This window comes from Wolffia australiana, chromosome 10, assembly GCF_029677425.1.
Source record: "Wolffia australiana isolate 7733 chromosome 10, ASM2967742v1".
NCBI lineage: Eukaryota > Viridiplantae > Streptophyta > Magnoliopsida > Alismatales > Araceae > Wolffia > Wolffia australiana.
In genome coordinates, this window is record NC_135844.1 from 10,313,016 (window position 1) to 10,332,187 (window position 19,172).

The 19,172-nt window shown below is 37.6% G+C and overlaps 1 protein-coding gene across 1 annotated transcript; it reads left to right on the forward strand.

Moving 5' to 3' along the window:
• Positions 1 to 6,360: 6,360 nt before the first annotated feature.
• LOC144708622 (twinkle homolog protein, chloroplastic/mitochondrial-like) lies at positions 6,361 to 17,264 on the forward strand. Its single transcript, XM_078582028.1, has 21 exons — positions 6,361 to 6,670; positions 6,752 to 6,870; positions 7,289 to 7,344; positions 7,428 to 7,485; positions 7,578 to 7,691; positions 9,881 to 9,964; positions 10,041 to 10,121; positions 10,615 to 10,680; positions 10,759 to 10,872; positions 11,295 to 11,342; positions 11,418 to 11,503; positions 11,610 to 11,670; positions 12,554 to 12,736; positions 13,865 to 13,996; positions 14,212 to 14,273; positions 15,014 to 15,097; positions 15,302 to 15,433; positions 15,983 to 16,079; positions 16,277 to 16,411; positions 16,485 to 16,552; positions 16,880 to 17,264. The coding sequence occupies exons 1-21, from the start codon at positions 6,445 to 6,447 to the stop codon at positions 16,917 to 16,919; spliced, it is 2,046 nt and encodes a 681-aa protein (XP_078438154.1). The 5' UTR covers positions 6,361 to 6,444; the 3' UTR covers positions 16,920 to 17,264.
• Positions 17,265 to 19,172: the final 1,908 nt, after the last annotated feature.

Here is a 19,172-nt window from a genome sequence, read left to right on the forward strand (position 1 = left end):
AAGTCATTGAGGAACTATTGCTATGATATTTCCACTTACTTGGCAAAGGAATGATAATATTTGAAATCCCATGACCAAGAACCTGTTAGTCATAATCAAACAAAACCACCCATCTAAATTATAACTTTTGTGTCTTGGGTTTAGGTTACACTTCGACAACTGTAATATGAATCAACTTGGTTGACAGATAGGCATAAATGCCTCTAGGGATTCATATGGATGAATTTAATGAACTCTTTCCCTAAAGAGCACCCCTAATATATCATTTGCATCTCCCCAAAAGTGGTTACAATAACAATCATACTAGTTGTATTATAGGGAGCATATAGTGTTATTCTATCTCACTATTTTGATGTCCTTCTTGAATGTTTGATGAAAATAGAAGTGTTTAAAATCTATAATTAAAGATAAATGATGACTGCATCATGATATCATCATGATCCACTAATCATTGCACTTATTCACATATATAGTTATATGAATCAGACATTCACAATATTGAATTTATTTGTGTTAATAAATATTGGATGAGGTATGGAATGTGTGATTGGCTTAAAATCCACATATAGTTCTATGCTTGCTTCTAAATAAATATCTCACGTTCATTTGTGTACACCATAACTTCAATTGAAGTAGCTAATTTTATTGATTCAGAATACAATTTCATTGAGTATACCCAAACTTCATTATAGTCATCATATCATGGTCATTCTGCATATCTTTCACTTGTCATGAACTTGCAACTTATTAAATGTTATTTGATCGCAATAGGAGTAAATACAATGGAAACCTATTTGATTCCCCCATACTTCATTTGTTCATGCGTCCACTTATGCGCTAAAATAACTACCAAGGCTTAAAGTACCTAGTTTTGTAGATTCAGAAATCAATTTCATTGAGTAGAGTAAAACTTCATTATAGTTGCTACCTTATGGTCGTTCTACATATCTTTCACTTGTAACGAACTTAAAATGGATTAGACGGTATTTAGGCGAGGTAGAAGTGATGGCGTAGCCCTCAAGTTATCTAGTTATTTTTTTTGTTTTTCTAAGTCTAGGTTAAAATTTCCTGTTTTCGCTTAGGGTTTTTCCTTTGTAACCCAAATATAGGACCCTAAGGTAAGAGTAAGAACAAGTCTAGTTGGATTTTGGAAACAGTTCCTAGAGAGTAGAAGAGTGAAGCATCAAGAAGTAAATGCAGTAGAAACCTGTTCAATTCCCCCATATCTCATATTTTCATTTTCCCATTAACACATTTCAAAATAACCTTCAAATTTATGTTTATCATAGTTGTTAAAATAACCATAATCATAGTCATTGGTCTTCTTTTATCTCTGAACATCAATATCTGCGCATCAAATAATTTTGATAATTAGAGTTTTAAGAGTGACTTTATGATAAGCTCAGTTTTAAGGGGTTTTTACTGGTTATTTATCAGATTAGTCGTGTGAGGTTAGAGCTTACACAACAATTTTTATAAACCTCACGTCGTAGGGCGAATGAGGGTCGGTCCACAGGGAGCGGCAGAAAACAGCAGAATACTTTTTATCTCTCCAAGTTTCAGTTCAAATCCCAAATTAAGTCATTCAGTTAAGTCTCTTAATCTTGCTAAATGTTATCGGTTTGTCTTTTATAAAAACTTCTGCAAAGGTTATTCAATGGAGAATAAGTATTTTCTGTCCGAATTTATAATCAAATCTGTCAACAGAGTATTCCTCTGTTGACTGACCTTCTGCCTTTTGGGCAAAAGGTCGAGCACCTGGTGTGCAGGTTTACCTGCACCCAGGGTACTCGCTGGTGCGTGGTCCTTGAGCCACGCACAGCGCATGCAAGCACCACGGAGCGCTAGGCTGCTAGCGCAGGGCTACCCCGCGACAGCTTAGTGCGATAGTGCGTGCTGCGCCGCGGCTGCACGCGGCTGCGCGCGGTCGTGCTGGCCGCGACCTGGCTGCGTGCAGCGGCTTTGGTCGCGGCTGGCTGCTGCAGCTTGGTCGTGCGCGGTGCACTTGTGCTGGGCGAACTACGAGCCGCGTTGTAGAACTGGCTGTGAGCAGCGGCTCTGCTTGCGACCAGGCTACACGCAGCGGCGCTGGTAGCAGCCGCTGAACAGGTTGGAAGAAAAAGGAATGGATGAATCAGACAGATCTATAGGATTCCGAGAAAACGAAATTCTGATTAAAGGAACAAGCAATGTTTAAATGAAAATCAAACTAACAACAGACGTTGGAAATCAATGGAGCCACAGTTTGTGCGCTCCATCCCAGTTCTAGTTGTCTTAGAAAGGAGAAGAGAAAGAACACTGAAACCAGAGCAATTACGCCTCCGTGTGTCACTCCCTTGCGGCGCAGAGACGATCCTCTTGACCTGGCTATTCCTCAGCTTGGTTCTCTTCTCCAGCTCCAATGCTCAGCAGCTCTTGGAGGGTGCAGAAATCCTTCCTCTCCCAGCCCTAGCTTCCTTGAGAGAAATTCTGAACACCTAAACTCCTCTCTCAAGAGAGTATTTATAGGTTTTCTCTTAAGTCATGCCCAGGGGCATTTTCGTAATTTTTGCCACTTCGAATTTTTGCCCACTTCTCTTGATCCTCCTCTCTTCCTTGATCTTCTTAACCTGTTTCTGAATGTTCACTAGCCATAAAATGTTCAATATATTCTTTGATCCAATTAAAAGAATCAAGTGGGGTTAGTGATTTCATAAAACAATACATATGCATGAACTTAGCATGAATTCACAAGATAATTGTAATGAATTTAAACTTAAGAACTTGATTATTTGATGACATATTTTAGAGTCATCACTTTACAAGTCATAAAATAATTGTGTTGATTTTTAAACCTCCAACACACTTCATCTTAAAATATATATATATAATAATGACACAATCTAACCAATAAGTCATAATGTCTGATAAGCTAAGGCTGAAAATTATCTTCAACAATCAACAACCCCACAATGTCCAACATAGGCACCGTTGCAGATGCCAAATGGGGACAAAAACCAGCTGCTGACAAACTGATGACTTCCCACCGACCTATTGATGCCTTATAAGCCAAAAATAAGGGTGAATTTTGCAATTTTTTTTAATCTCTTATTGATTTTAGCTTATACAATAGCCCTAACTTAAGATGTATAGTGATAAGTAGAGGTATCGTCCAAGGGAAGCTAGTAAGGTAATTCAATTGTGATCAGTGTGAATAGTTTGACCCTAATTAGAGTTAATTTGATCTTCAATGAAGATCCAACCACCCTAGTTAGATGAATTCAGAAAGGGGGGTAGAAGAGATGGGAATAATAGAAAAAATACGGAGCTCTAAATTGAATTCTTTGATCCAATTAAAAGAATCAAGAAGTCAAGTAGAGGGTTTACGAATGAAATTTGATTTGGTTTTAGTTGACTTTGGGGATTTGGTATCAAAATTCACTAACTATTAGATCATAAAGACAATCTATTTTATCCTAGAAATTGAACCTTTTTTATAATTTTGTTTAATGTGCAAATGGAATAGTTAGGTCAATTTCATGATCTCTCCTCTCACTCCTGGTTAGGACTTGTACATGCCGCTCAAGCCAAGCGATTTAGAAATGCATACCAAGTTCAAGAGGAAAAATCACAAACTTCAATAAACATAATCAAAATTACACTAAAATTCAAATACAATGAAATAGAAAGCACCTAATAGGGTTGATCCAGGATGAAGCTCCCCTCTATCTTGCACCTGTGAAAGAACCACCTCCAAAATGACCTCCTCCTCTCAAAATTTGGCTTTTATACTCAGATTAGATGGTAAAAATTACCATTTTACCCCTAATCAGTACTTAATTTTCATCCATCAATGTAGTCTTGATCTGAATGTTCCAATTGCACAGATAGAAAGAGGAGGTTAAGACGAGCAAATCCAAATCATCTTAATCGGACTTCAGGATCAAAAGTTATTAATAAATGAAAATTGACCAATCTAAGCTGTTGGATCAATTTTTTATTTATTTAATTCATTTTTTTCTTACACGCAATGACGTGTTGACGGCTGATGGGCTGCAAAATTTTCATTTCAATTGGCGCCTCCTCTCTTTGTGCGCCACGTATCCCCTCCTATATATAAGAAAAATAGAAAAAACAACTTTGTAAATATCGTTTAGGCACGTACCTGTACTCTAGCACTGCTCTCAGGCGCTCACAGGGTGCCATGTCATCCCTTGTGTGCGCTCTGTATATGCGTGGGCCGGGCGGTGAACTTACCGCTCAGAGAGAGAATTTACTGCAATTTTGTAGATAATTCCTTAATTAAACGTGTGCGTGCAAACAGACGACGCCCAAACAAGATTTTTGTTTAAGTCTTCTCGCTCTCTAGCTCTCTCTTTCATTTTTCCTGAAAATCATTTAAAAAATCATGTTTAATTGCTATAAAACCCTACAACTACTTTAATAATGTCTTTACGCCTGCGCACAAGACCGAGAGCTGTTTTAAGGGTATAATTGCTATAAAATATGTGTGAAAAACCCCTCCAACTTTAGAAAATGCTTAAAAAATCTTATTTTTCTTACAAATATACCTTTTTCCCATTTAAAAATTCATTTCTTTCTCAAATAATTCCCAAAATCCATTAAAATCCTAGAAAATCCTATAATTTGTCCCTACATTAATTAAGATCAAAAGTAATATTTAAACCTGCCATTTTTAAAAAATAATTATTCCAAGTTTAAATAAATTCCATAAAATTCATAAATTAACATAAAATTAGGAAAAGATCAGAATTCACTTGGAAAAATTAATAAAAATGTAATTTATGATAACAAATCCATTTAAAACTTTTTAAGTGCATAAAATTGTGCTAATATCTTGAAATAAATACCAAATTTAGGGTGTTATCAATGCCTCACTATTGCATCTATTATTACTTTGTGTCGTTGGTTTGAGAGAGTGGGTTCAGTGTGTAATTGGGATATATATATATGCTTGCTCTATGTGCACAAACTCTTGCAAACACTAAACTGTAACACATATAACCCCCCACGGCTAGATCAATCTATGAGCACGAGTCTCGGGTCGGTCGTAACCTGCACCATATTTTTTGCAAACAAAAATTCTAACTCTAAGTATACATTTTAATTATGATACTCGACCAAGCCCCTAATCAGCAGCACTAATTCAATGCATAAGCTCTCGCTTTCAGACTGTTGCAAATATTAACTCTACAAATAAGTGACATGCAAAGAAAAAGATAAACATTTTAAAAATTTCAACATACTTCAAATTCATTGCATTATGAAATATCATATAGTACAAATTCATTAGATTAAATTCTACAAATAAGTGGCTTGTAAAGAGCAAGATACTTCAAATTACATCACATCCTAGAAATATAGCATAGTTTCAGACTATGCAGAGATTTGAAACTACGGTATTTGGATTGAGTATAAATAGGTTGAAGGAGAGGAGTTGGCATAGAAATATATTACAACATAGAAGTAGTAAATAATTTCAGAATATGCAGAGATTTGAAACTACGGTATTTGGATGGAGTATAAATAGGATGAAGGTTAGGAGTTGGCATAGAAATATATTACAACATAGAAGTAGACATGGTTGTCCTGTTCTGTTTGTTGTAAACGAACACAAAATTCCCACAAGAGCACCACATAGGGCCTTGTTCATTGTTCTCTTCTTTTTTTTTCAAAAACAAACAAAATTTGCACATTTGCACAAAACTAGAACAAAATTCGCACAAAGCAAATAAAAGAACCGCACACGGGTCTGTGCGATGTTCTGTTAGAATTTGTTTTTTGTTCTGTTTGGAAAACCAAACAAAACGAACTATGAGCACAAATTCACACAAAAAGAACAGAACGACCATGTCTACAGATAGAAGTAGTAGATTGTTTCAGATAGAGATGTGAAAATATGGTATTTGGATTGAGTATAAATAGGTTGAAGGAGAGGGGTTGGCATAGAAATTTATTACAACATAGAAATATTATATAGTTTCAGAATATGCAGATACTTGAAACTATGGTATTTGGATTGAGTATATAAATAGGTTGAAGGAGAGGAGTTGGCATAGAAATTTATTTCAACATAGAAATATTATATAGTTTCAGAATATGCAGAGATTTGAAACTATAATATTTGGATTGATTATAAATAGGTTGAAGAAGAAGAGTTGACATAGACATTTATTACAACATAGAAATATTATATAGTTTCAGAATATGCAGATACTTGAAACTATGGTATTTGGATTGAGTATATAAATAGGTTGAAGGAGAGGAGTTGGCATAGAAATTTATTTCAACATAGAAATATTATATAGTTTCAGAATATGCAGAGATTTGAAACTATAGTATTTGGATTGAGTATAAATAGGTTGAAGGAGAGGGAGTCGCTAAAGCGGGAAACGGAGTGACCTCGAAGTTCATCGCCGACGCCGGCGGAGAAGAACGGCGGAGATGCCGGCGACCGGCAACACCGTCCGCAATTTCATCCAATCGGGGATTCTGATGAACACCTCGAACAATCTCTCATGGCGGCGCGCCGTTTTCTACCGTCCTCTTCTCCATCGCTGTCCTCTGCCTTCTCGAAGGTCTATTTCAATCTCAGATGTCGGCATAGCTCCGTCGGCGATGCGATTGTGCCTTGTTCGTGCTTACACGCCCTCTAGTCTCTCCAGAACGGGTACCCGTTGAATTGCTCGGAGGGTGTTTGATTTTTCGCCTTGATTTTGCGCTTTTTTTGATCGATTTTTTGGGGTTTCAGCTGTGCCGGAGGCTGCGGAGGAGGATAGTCTTGAAGTTCTGAGGAGATTGTTGGAGGAGAAAGGGATACCCTGTCGTGCTGGGAAGCCTGGGCAGTACACGCATATGATATGCCCTAAGGTTTCTTTTCGGCATTCTTCCATTTTCAACATGCTTTGTTCTCTTTTTCTTCTTCTTCTACCTAGTAATCATACATAAACCGAGGACACTAAATTTCACTATTTTTTATCAGTTGCGGAATTTTCTCTAGAGTGAGAATGAAGATTTAAATATAGAATTTGGGACAAGCACACTCTCCCAGTTACATTTCCCCCCTATTTTTACTCTTCTTATTTAAGTGGAAGTGAGAGGCAGTGTTGGCCATTGCATTTCTCTAAATTATCTCCCTGTGTGATGAGAAAAAACTGCTTAATTTCCACTGTTATATGTTTTTTATTCAATCTATGGTTTGCCTTTTGGTTTAAATTTACCATCTTTCATTTAAATATTGGCATGGGTTTTCTTTGAAACATCATAATTTCGGATGTCTCTCTTGTAGTGTGGCGGAGGAAAGACAAAGGAAGGGAGTTTCTCTCTTTTCATTCGTGAAGATGGGTAAGTTGTCTATTAGCTTTTGCCTTTTCTCCACAATTGACATTGCTTCTCTCCTCAGCTACCGTTTCAAATGTATTTTACAGGAAATTGGCGATGTGGTCCTGCTTTCGAGGTAAATGCGGGTGGAGAGGACATCTGCAGGTGAGTCTTTAGCATTTTAATACAAACCAAGTTAAACTTTTACTATTTTATATCACATCCACATGATTTTTAACCTTTTTCTTATTGTGTAGGCTTCTGGGGATATGAAGGAGTATAATGCCCCTGCAGCTCCAAATGGAAAGCCTCTAAAGGAGTACAGACAACTCTGGGAGGAGGATCTTGAGCTACAGCCTTTATGTAATGAGGTGGGAGCTACGTTTTTTCCTTTTCCCTCCATATTCTGTTGTATGCATATTTATGTGGGTTGATCTCAGAAAACTCTTCGTTGACTGGTTCAGCTCCCTGACCAGACATCGCCAAGACTTATCCCGTCATAGTTAAGATTAAACAATAAACATGATAGGCTTATTATTGAATCCCATCTGAGCTGCTTAAATACTAGCTCACAGGGCGTGGGCTGACCCGCATCTAACTTAACTCATTTGATCCCCGCATGGGGAATAAGTGACTTAAAAGTAAATTGAGGTGGGCCACTTGTTATTAATTTTTTGAATAAGTGGCTTGATGTTGGCCACCTACTACTATGTTGCTTATGATGTAGCGCAGGATTTCATTTCATGAAGCCCACTAACAGATAGTGGGCCAGGCGGAGAATTTTCGGGAAGCTGACAAGATCTGCAGAAATCATCTGGAGATACACGAAATGCTCAGACAGATTCTAAAACTGACAGAATCTGCAGATAATCCCTGTTTTACCTTTTCAGAGCCAAAAATATTCTGTTTTGTCTTGTTTGAATCTGTTTGAGGCACACAATATATCTGATCAGGCTTGTTAGGTTTCTGATCTTCTTTTTTATCTTGTTAGTGTTTTTCCCTATGTTTTAAGTTGTCTTTTCAAACGGTACTGCCATCTTGGGAAACCCTCTACATTTAGTGGCATATATAGAGTCCCGTTGTAACTTAAAAAGAGAGTGTGAAGTATTTTTTCTTGAAGAAAAGAGAATGTTGAAGTGTCCCTTTTTTTCTGGGAAACTTGGTCTGCCCTCTGCTTGTTCTCTTTGTTAGAGATTGCTCCGGTGCCTGTGGACTCAAGCACAATTTCCCTTATGGACGCAAGGGTTGAAGACAGTAGTTTTGTGGATTCAGGGCTTGGCTGCTTCAAGTTGTGCAAGGCTTGTGGACTTAGTAGTGTTGGTATTCTTTTCCTGTGATAAGGCCATGTTAGCCCACCATTTCAAGAATCCTCATGGCATACTAATAACTCACGGCCCACTGATATGAACATATGCCCGATCCCATAAGAAAACCAAGAATCCTCAACGAAAACATTCTAAGTGGTCGCAATATGACCACAGTCACAAGAGAAGAAAGGGAGTGTCGGTAGGAGAGGTAGAAAGGAAGGAGAACGAGGTTGGAGCTCAGCTTGATCAGCATCCCCTTTCTGGTCCAGAGGATCTCCGTCCAACCAAGATGCTTGATGAGCAATGGTTATTGACTTTTTCATATTGTCAGTTGAAAGCCGCCTTATTTATTGGTGATTCCTGCTATTAGCTCCCTCACGCATGTGCTGTCTTAGTGGCACATGCCTCTAACTCTCACAGGAGAAGAAAGGAGTGTTGGTTGAGGGAGAGGTAGAAAGGAAGGAGAACGATAAGTTGAAGCTCAGCTGGATCAGCATCCACTTTATGGTCCAGAGAATCTCCGTCCTATCAAGATGCATGCTAAGTAATGTTAAATACTTCTTGTTATTGTGACTTGGGGGTCGTCTTATTGATAGGGTGATTCCTTCAAGTAGCACAGTTGGTAAGAGCTTGAATCCAACATGGTAACAGAGTCAGATAGCAGGTTCAAATCCCAGAAGAAACACCTTGCTTGGGCCATAAGTAGGCCAGTGTCAGGTATTGTGGCCTAGTGTTGAAGGACAACATACTGCTTAAAGATGTAAAGCAGTGCGTTTGTTATCAGCTATAGCTTTAAGCACAGTTGGTAAGCGTTTGAATCCACTAAGGATAATTCGAAAAAATCTTTGGAGAAATCTAAGAATAACAATCATATCCAGGAATGCCATGGTTAGTTTTACATGGTGCGAATATCTAAATTAAAGAAGTAATGGAACTTATTTATTATCGTATCTAATTTAAATAAAAATAAAATCGATCATAAATAAATTTTGTTTTTTGAAGTATGAAAATTAAAAACAGGAACAGAATGCATTATTTCATACTTTGAGATGGACAGTTGAAGTAGATTCTGCAAAGAGAAGATAAATTGTGAATTTTGTATTTAATCTCTTTTTTGCCTCTGATGGTAACTTCTTTTTTGTATCTCCGATGATCCATGAAAAAAGTTTTAAAATATAGTTTATAATTTTTTTTGGATGCATGACCCAAGATTGCGTCCCTCGCTCATTTTATAGCTTGATTTACTGGTGCAGATTGTTACATGGTTCTCTGAGAGGATGATATCTACTGAAACCTTGCGTAGGAATGATGTCATGCAGCGCAAGTATGGGAATGAGGTATTTCACTTGATTTGCCCACACTTATATTCAGTAGTTTATAATGTTGACTCATTCGGCTTATTAAAATGAACAGATTGTCATTGCTTTTACGTACAAACGTGATGGAAAACTGGTCAGCTGCAAATATCGAGGCAACAACAAAAGGTTTTTCCAGGTTAAGCTCCTTGCTGATCAATCATCCAGATCGGTCGTGTCTACCTTAGAATGTTTTGCATAATGTAGGTCAAAAAATACATCTTTTCCTCTCGCGTAGCCATTGAACCCATCAATATGTGGACGCCCTGGGTTTCAGTCCTGGGCTTGTCTCATTGCAGCATGGCCTTTCAGTTTAATGGTCCAGCAAATGATCAGAAATCAATCTTTTTGATCTGATCAGCCCATAGATTGGATCAACCCATGTGTCCAATCAAGATCTTGCTCCTATGATCAATCTTATCATTCTATATGAGAGCCATCTGGATTGATAGATTGTTCAAATCTATCAGTTAAAATTCGATCTGATTCAGTCCAATCACCAAACCCTGGTTGTAGTCTTCTAACTATGATGGGGAATGACACTGTTCAATACTGCATCAGGGTCAATCTTTAAGTTTGTTTTCACGCTCTTCATTTTATGACCATCTATCTGGGCATCTTTCCTTGAACAGGAAAAAAACACGGAAAGAGTATTCTACGGTCTGGATGACATAAAGACAGCTTCGGAGATCATTATTGTAATACATCTTCTTTTTCTTATCCTCACCTGGCCTCTGAACTCTTCATCTTTTTTCACCTTTTCTTTTGTGAAACAGGTTGAGGGCGAGATAGATAAGCTTTCACTAGAGGAGGCTGGGTTTCCTAACTGTATTAGTGTACCTGATGGCGCACCTTCCAAAGTATCCCCTGACATACCCCAAGAAAACGAGGTTTGTTTATATGCTAGCTGAATAACGCCTCTTTGCTGCAAAATATTGTGCATTATATAGGGAGGGCCAATCAAAGTTGGATTGCTCTTGCTTCCCGTACCATTTATCCCATTGATGTCTCTATTCTCCATCTCATTCTTGTATCATCCTTTGTATGGTTGGGGCTTTGACGTTATAATGAAATGTCACCATTTTGCAATGTGATGACGTTTATCTCATTCATCAAAAATGGATGTTTGAACAGTATATCATACTTAATCGTATGCCATTCTTCGTCGTAACTTGGTATTTATGCCACTGCCTTCATGTTTTTTCCTTAAAAAATGCTATTCCTTTGATGTTAATTGGACTCATGTGTGGAATAGGAGTCAAGACGATTTCATGTTTTTTTGCATTTTACAAGGTTTTCTTTTTATCTCTAGGACACACAATTTCAGTACCTGTGGAACTGCAAGGAGTACTTAGAAAAGGTATAGTGTGCTTTTTATTCTTGATAAGTTTGTGTTTTGTAAACGTATTGGACTCTTACCTTTCGCTTTTATCAGGCATCCCGTATTATACTGGCAACTGACTCTGATCAGCCTGGTCAAGCCCTCGCTGAAGAACTTTCTCGCCGTTTGGGAAAGGAGAGGTTGATATATGGTTTCTAATGGAATGGAATTCTTATCTTCTAGTTATATCCTTAAAAGTCTAGTTTTGGACTTTCCAAGGCAGCTTATCTTTTTCTCTATGCTCAGGTGTTGGAGAGTTACTTGGCCAAAAAAGAATGGTTTTGAAACATTCAAGGATGCAAATGAGGTGCTTTTAATTTTACAGTGACTCTTTTCTTTTGAAAGAATTTGTTTTTTTCGTTGAGTCCTTATGTTAGAGTCCTGATGAGATAACCAATTCTTGAAATCGTAGGGTTATAAATACCCCCTTGTAAGGTCATTAGAGGGACTTTTGATGAATGATCACCTTGTGGTTTCTTGGCACGATTAGCTGTATCTGACTTTCATGACGGCAAGAACTTCCGATTCGGAGGTTCTTGAGAGTTTGTTCACCAATCACTCTCTTCTTTTCTCTTACCTCTTCCATCTCTCCCATTCTCCTCTCTATTCCTTGTCCCATTTCTCGATTTCATTAGATCTCCGTGGGGATCGTATCCTCTTGTATAAAAACTATTTATGTTTCAATATGCATTGTACCAGTACATTATATGTCGTTTAGTAGAATTTTACACTACGTGAAATTTAAATGGAGCATAAAATTCAAGGGGATGTTGCTTCTTTGAGCCAGAAGGCAGTTGTCAATTTTTCTGTTCGGGCAAATTCAACGACTTCCAATTCAACATCATAATTATATTGTCGAGACATCAGAAGCATGTATTATTGTTGAGAAATATGTGCTACAGAAGCCCAAGTCTAGAGGAAAATGGCCCAAGCCCAATGGAGAATTATCGGGCCCACTAGAAGAAATATCAGAGCAAGTGGGGCCCACCGCAAAGGCTAACGGCTAGTTTAAAACTAGCCGTTAACTAGCCGTTGGGAGACTGCCCAAACGACTAGTATAAGTAGTGATAGAAAACAGTGTCTATGTAACCTTTTTTGATGAAATAAAAATTTCCTCTTTTCTACTTTCTGCACTTCTAGGATCTTCAGCAACTTGTCAATTATCAATGAGATTGATTTGCCTTTTTTAGGTGCTCATGTGTTTGGGACCGGATGCAGTGAGAAAAGCAATTGAAGAGGCAGAGCTTTATCCTATCAAGGGCCTCTTTAGCTTCAGGAACTACTTTCACGAAATTGATTCATACTATAACTTACGTCATGGCGACGAACTTGGCGTTTCCACTGGGTGGAGTGGAGTAGACGAATTCTACCGAGTGAGTTCGCGTCGTTTTTTTCTTACGTAACTTTTTTCCAGTACTTGAAATTGTATTTGTGGCATATTTTGAAAAGTCTACTTGGGGTACACTTCTGTCTTCAGTTTGATTTTCTTTCGTTTTTTGTGATTAAAGTGGGCTTATGGATACTGCGTTACAGTTTCTACACTGGCTCTTGTGTGTAAATTTGGAGGTTTTACCCATTTAATTGGTTAGTTGATGTATACGGCATTCACTGAATTATATTTCAGCTTTAGTCCTCGTCTATTTGTTCGATGCCTGGTCTTTTGAGTCTTACCTCATGATAGTGAGATCAACGATCATGTAAAATGGTATTTGTTACTGAGAAAATTGAGCGTATACTGACTAGTTTCGCTAAACAAGAGGAATTAAACCTCTCTTCTCTCTCTCTTTTTCCTTCTTTCTTTCTTGATTCATGTAAAATGTTTTGTAGTTAGTGTGTGCCATCGTGGAGACCTGTTTCAGGCTCACCATCGGAATTTTTTAGTCTTTTAATATCCTAATCTGAGCCTTTATATCGATAAAAAAGTTTCAGTAGTATCCATGACCCCCACACTGTGATGAACGCTTTGCTGTAAAAGGCTCATTTACAGCATCACAAGACCACGAGCCTAGAATCGACCAAACACAGCAATGATCGTAAAGAAGAGATATACTATTTGGGTTTTGGAGAAAGAAAGCTTTTAAATCTTCGATGATATTCCCAAACTTTTTTGAGGAAGGGGGTAAAAGGTAAGCCACCATATGGGTTTTGGAGGGCAAGAGTCGGAAAAGCTTTTAACTCTTCAATTAAGTCCTTTTTACATGAAATAAATTTGAAACGCTCTTTTTCTGTTTATAATGTTTACTTTTAGAACTTAATGCTTGCCAAATATTATGTACATAATCGACGTGCCATTTTGGCTCTATTCGGTGCTCCATTAGTTGTTATTTTGGCTACATTTTTTTTTGATATCAAGATGCACTTGATTTCCTAATCTCATGCCTGGAATTGTTTAATAAAGTTTTGCACGCTGGCGATAAATGTAAAATAACCTTTTTCTAGTCTTATGAAAACATTATAGTGATCGATTGATTGATTGTTTGCATTTCATTTATACCAAGTAGGTTGTGCCCGGAGAACTTACTGTTGTCACCGGTGTTCCGAACTCTGGAAAAAGTGAGTGGATTGATGCTTTACTGTGCAATCTAAATGAAGCTACTGGATGGACATTTGCGCTCTGCTCTATGGAAAACAAGGCAAGTGTTTGAAATCCGAAATTTGGGATCTTGGAGATGGCATTTGTAGTAGAACTCAATATGGAAGTAATAAGAGATGGGAATATAAGTCAATAAAGCCAAAACCTTACATGAAGACCCTACTTTTAATTGTTGTATTTCTTATGGATAATCGTGCTCCCAGGAAAATAATGAGTTGATATTCGGTTCTGCTTTTTGCTTGTGCGTTCCCCTAGGTTCGAGAGCACGCGAGAAAGCTGCTTGAGAAGCGCATAAAAAAGCCTTTTTTCAATGCTCCGTAAGTTCCTATGGCCATACTCATGATTCGTTTTTTCTTCTGCTCTGTTTTCAACAAAGTCCATTTGTATTGGTCCCTAATAGGGTTTGCCGTCCCTGGACAAAGTTGTATTGTCCTCGGGAATGATGTTAACTTTGTCATTGTCGTTGTCATCATCATCAACAAGAAACTTGCTGTAACGGCAGAGGTTGGTGAAAAGTTCTTCAGCAGCAGCCATGTCATCAGCACACCAGTGATGACAGGAGAAGTTGGTGGCAGGTGGAGTGGACTCATAATCATGGGATGAGGATGATGATGATGATGATGACAGTGACGGTGGCGGTGACGAAGATAATGATAATGATGATGATGGCAATGACGATGATGATAATGACCATGTAGATGTTATGAGATGGCAATGGCAGTAACGATGAAATGAGATGATGATGATACTGATGAAGGGAGAGATGATGATGTTGATGACGGCTTTGTCTTCATCGTTGTCATCCTCATCCTAGACCAGATGAATGACTTGGATGTCAATGAATTATCATCATTCATCTTGTAATTGTTATCGGCGATGGCAAGCCTCATCCTTATCTACATGTGATCTCATTTTGGCAAATATATATTATCTCTGGATGTCGATTAATTTCGTTCTAGTTCTAGTTCTTCCTTTTTATCGCATCGTCATCCAGAAAAAGTGGAATTTTCTCCGTTAAATCTGTTGTGACGTGAATGAATGTTTGCCTTTGATGCAGATACGGAAATACTATTGAACGAATGACTGCTGAAGATCTGGAGCAAGGAAAAGAGTGGCTAGACAACACCTTCCACTTGATACGGTAAAGCTGTATATTTAACTGAGGTTATTTCTCGAAAAACAAATATTATTTTCATAATACAGAAATGCCCATCCAAAGTTTCAATATCCAAATATCGTTTTGTTTTCCCATCTTTTCACGCAAGTTGAATTCGTTTTATGAATTCTGCAGTTCACATTCCTGTATAACTTTATCTTTCCTTCTTTTTTCCCTATTAAATGACAGATGCGAAGATGATTGTCTTCCCTCCGTTAACTGGGTACTGAATCTCGCTAAAGCTGCTGTTCTACGACACGGGATTCGTGGACTTGTAATTGACCCTTATAATGAGTTGGATCATCAACGTCAACCAAATCAGTGAGTATATTATTATTTTGGGAATTGCCTAATGGCTTCGCATCATCATTCTTTTTTTCACATTTTCTGTGAAGTATCACGATTCTTATTCTCATTTGTCAATCTGAAGTAATAACCGCTGTACTTTGCTCTTAGGATTTGAGTTATTTTTTCTCAAGGAAATTTATCACAGGGCGAGAATCAGGGTTTGCTGAAAGTGCTGTTAGTATGTATTTCGAAATGTTTCTATAAAGGACCTGGAATTAGTGTTGGGTTGATTAAACTTTTGATAGTTATGAGTTGATCAGATCACACTATTATTTTTCGGGAGGTATTAGATAGAGAAAATACAAGTACCTCTTATTTTCGTACATGTATTTACCCTAGTTACCGACGTCTGTTGAATGTGCAGTGCCAAAGGTCAATTGTTTCGTTGACCTTTGAGTGGGAGAAATTCCTTCGTGAATTAAAAAAAAATCTCGACGTCAAATAGATCATTTTGTCACGATGTCTACTTTTTGTTGCCATATATAGTACGAGTAAATTATAAAACGTGCTCTCTTTTAACAGGACGGAGACTGAGTATGTGAGTCTTATGCTTACGAAAATTAAGCGCTTTGCACAGCATCATTCATGCCACGTGTGGTTTGTTGCCCACCCGAGACAGGTGCAAACATAATTTTTTTTGTATATATATTTCATAAATAAATTGCTCTATTAATTAATTTTTTTCTTTTTTTTACCTTTCCTTCTAAATTTATTTCTTGATTTTTCATTTTTAATTTAATTTTTTTTAAACACTGAAAAATTGTATGGTTTTAATACCGGCATGAACTTTTAATCGTTACTTTCCTCTGGTTTTAGCTTCAAAGTTGGAACGGCTCGGCCCCAAATTTGTACGATATAAGTGGAAGTGCACATTTTATAAACAAATGTGACAATGGAATTGTAATCCATCGAATAAGGGATGAAAGCGAAGGACCTCCAAACAGCATCAAGGTTATACATACATAAAAGCGATGATCTGATATCTCTATGGAGGGTCTCAGCTAAGAATTTTGTCTTCTCTCAGGTCCATGTCCGAAAAGTAAGAAACAAAGTTGCAGGAAGGATTGGTGATGCCTCGTTAACTTACGATTGGTATGCCTCACTTATAATTTTCTTGATTCTGTTACATTTTTTATCCTTCATTGAAATGTATAAATGACGGATCTGTCTATATAAATAAGACGGTCATTTGTTTCCTCTCCTCTCTTCTTTCTCTCTTACATCAATTCGTCCCTTTTCTTCAGAATTCTACAGTAAATACTTCTCAACTGTTAAACTCAAGTGATGTTGCGCGATGACTTGGGTTCCGTAATACAATATTTTTATAAATCTTGACCTGGATTTTTATAATTCTCATTTGGATTTTGTTCTTGTTGGCGGAGTTTGTGACTAGACTTGTGGATATGTGATTTCTTTCAGTGCGACGGGGGTTTACAGAGACTGCCCCCCTCAAGTGTGATGAGAGAAGTTATATCGGCCGATGGAATTCCGAGTTATTTTCATAATTATATTCCCCTGCTCAGTTCTGATCCAGAAATAAAAGATGAAAGAGCCAGATTGGGTGAAATGGGAATCAGAAAGGCGGTATCTGGTGAGAAATCACTGATGCACTCGTCTCATTTGCATTACTTTTACTTTTCTTCCTGATTTTTATTGTCTAGAGCCTACTTGTTATGATGCCAATGGTGGGCGAGGTCCGGACTTTCTGATCAAATCAAGGTGTAAATATTTTCTTAACCTTATTTTTGGAATCCAAGCCAAGTGTCCTGCTTATCTTGAACAAATACAATGATTCTTTTATCTATATTTGTTTGCTTTAAGTTTAATACCTTGAAAGTGGAAAGTGTTTGCTATTGAAGGATTTTACAGCGAAAGAAATCAGGGGAAGAGTTATATTCTTGCATAGATTGACACAGATAGTTCGTCCAGGATAACAATTTGGGGATTTACAGTTCAACTTTTATAGAAATTCAAGCGACATTAGCTTACTGTTTTTTTTTTTTGCTTATGCAGAAATGATGAAAATTGACTTTTTTAAAACTTACAATTATATTGATTAATGGAAAAATTATACTGGGAATATTGTTCTAATCAGAGGATTGAATGGGTTTGTTGACCCAACTTAATAGACACTTGAGCGACATTTGCAAACTTTGTTTTCCACCTTTAAATATGATGAATATTGATATTTTCATATCTAGTTATTTTTATAAAATACTTCTGTTCACTAGTTAAAAAATAATTTAATGTCCTTTAATCATTTGTGGAGTAATTAAATGATTGTTGCTATATTGATAGAATGTTCCAACTAAAAATGTTGATTTATATTTGCAAGAGAAAGCAATAACTTCATTTGGGAATCTCTAATGTCTTATACTGTGCAAAAAACAAGCGAATACTACTCGTTAAGATTTTGGAAGTGTTTAATGGCCTTCTGGTCATTGAAAGAATCTGTCATGAATGATGGAAGATTCCTTTCAAGTGTGGCAAGAACGTTCAAAATGATGGGAAATTATTCTAACCATGCTAATCAACCAAATTTATATTTATCCTCATATAAAATAGGATCTGATAAGAACTTAGAGATCATTTAATTGTAATGTTCGCTCTTCCAAAGCATTGTACATCTATTTCTAATTAGAAAGGAAAAGCCAAAAAAATTTAAGGGATATTCAATTGAGTTGATCAATCAAATCTAATCAACATCCATCTAGTTTGTTTTTTTTGGCAAAACATTCAATGTCGTGTATGGCCAACCCAACGGTTGTGTCCATTGACTGATCCAGACATGCCTTGGACGCCACCTAAGGAGGTTTTATGTATTAAGTGAAGTATATATCAGCGATTATAGATGTGGAGCGAGAGTAAATGTCCCAATTATACTCGTGCCCTACTCACCCACATCCATGATGCAAAGAAGAAAATGATACAAATGTGATATTGGTGCAGCTCCTGAAGGTCTTCGGCACCAATATGCTTGTGTCCCACATTAGTGGTGATGAATAGAGTATAAGTGGTCCTCACGCTATCATTAGATACATCGTGAATGTGCGCAGAGGGTACATCAATTAGGCGAGAGGTTGCATACTCTTGCCTCTAGTGCTCAACGTGGTGGTAGCCGCGAGTCGCTTGAGGAAGGTCTGACTAAGTGATTTATAGGGGGAGATTGTGAGAGCATACCACATAATTGGCGAGGGCATCCGCTGTCTGGTTCCCCTCGTGCAACAACTAACGAATGTTGACCAAGAGTAAGCGACATCACATGATGTCTTACTATACTCTCTAGAGACGCCATTGGGAGAATGAGCCTGCACAAAATATGTTGACCCACAATTGTGAGTTTGATTCTAGGATGATATTATAAAGGTTTCGCTCTTTGCAGAGGAGCAAGCTATCATGTATCGCCATAGCTTCGACTGTTGTATTAGCTTGTACTCCATAGAAGGATGAAAAAAAAAAATGATACTCCCTGTGTGGTCTCGTAGGATACCACCTCCACCCGGTGGGCTCGGGCTCCCTTTGGCCATACCATCCATATTGAGCTTTAGAAAGTCAAATGGGGGTGGATGCTAATGGACAATCTGCAATCAAGTGGTGATGGAAGTCAAAGCCTCCGGGATTTCCCAAGTGCAAAGTATATCACATGTAAGTCGGGGCGTCAGGCAATGGGCGATACAAGATGGTGTGTTCTCCGTAGCCATTGTTTGACGCG

What these genes read in the sequence shown, in the direction of transcription:
- LOC144708622 (XM_078582028.1), top strand. Translation starts at nt 6,445, where the DNA reads ATGCCGGCGACCGGCAACACCGTCCGCAATTTCATCCAATCGGGGATT. An exon ending in ACAACAAAAGGTTTTTCCAG is followed by an intron (nt 10,122 to 10,614) that starts GTTAAGCTCCTT and finishes TTCCTTGAACAG; the next exon opens with GAAAAAAACACGGAAAGAGT. An exon ending in GAGTAGACGAATTCTACCGA is followed by an intron (nt 12,737 to 13,864) that starts GTGAGTTCGCGT and finishes TATACCAAGTAG; the next exon opens with GTTGTGCCCGGAGAACTTAC.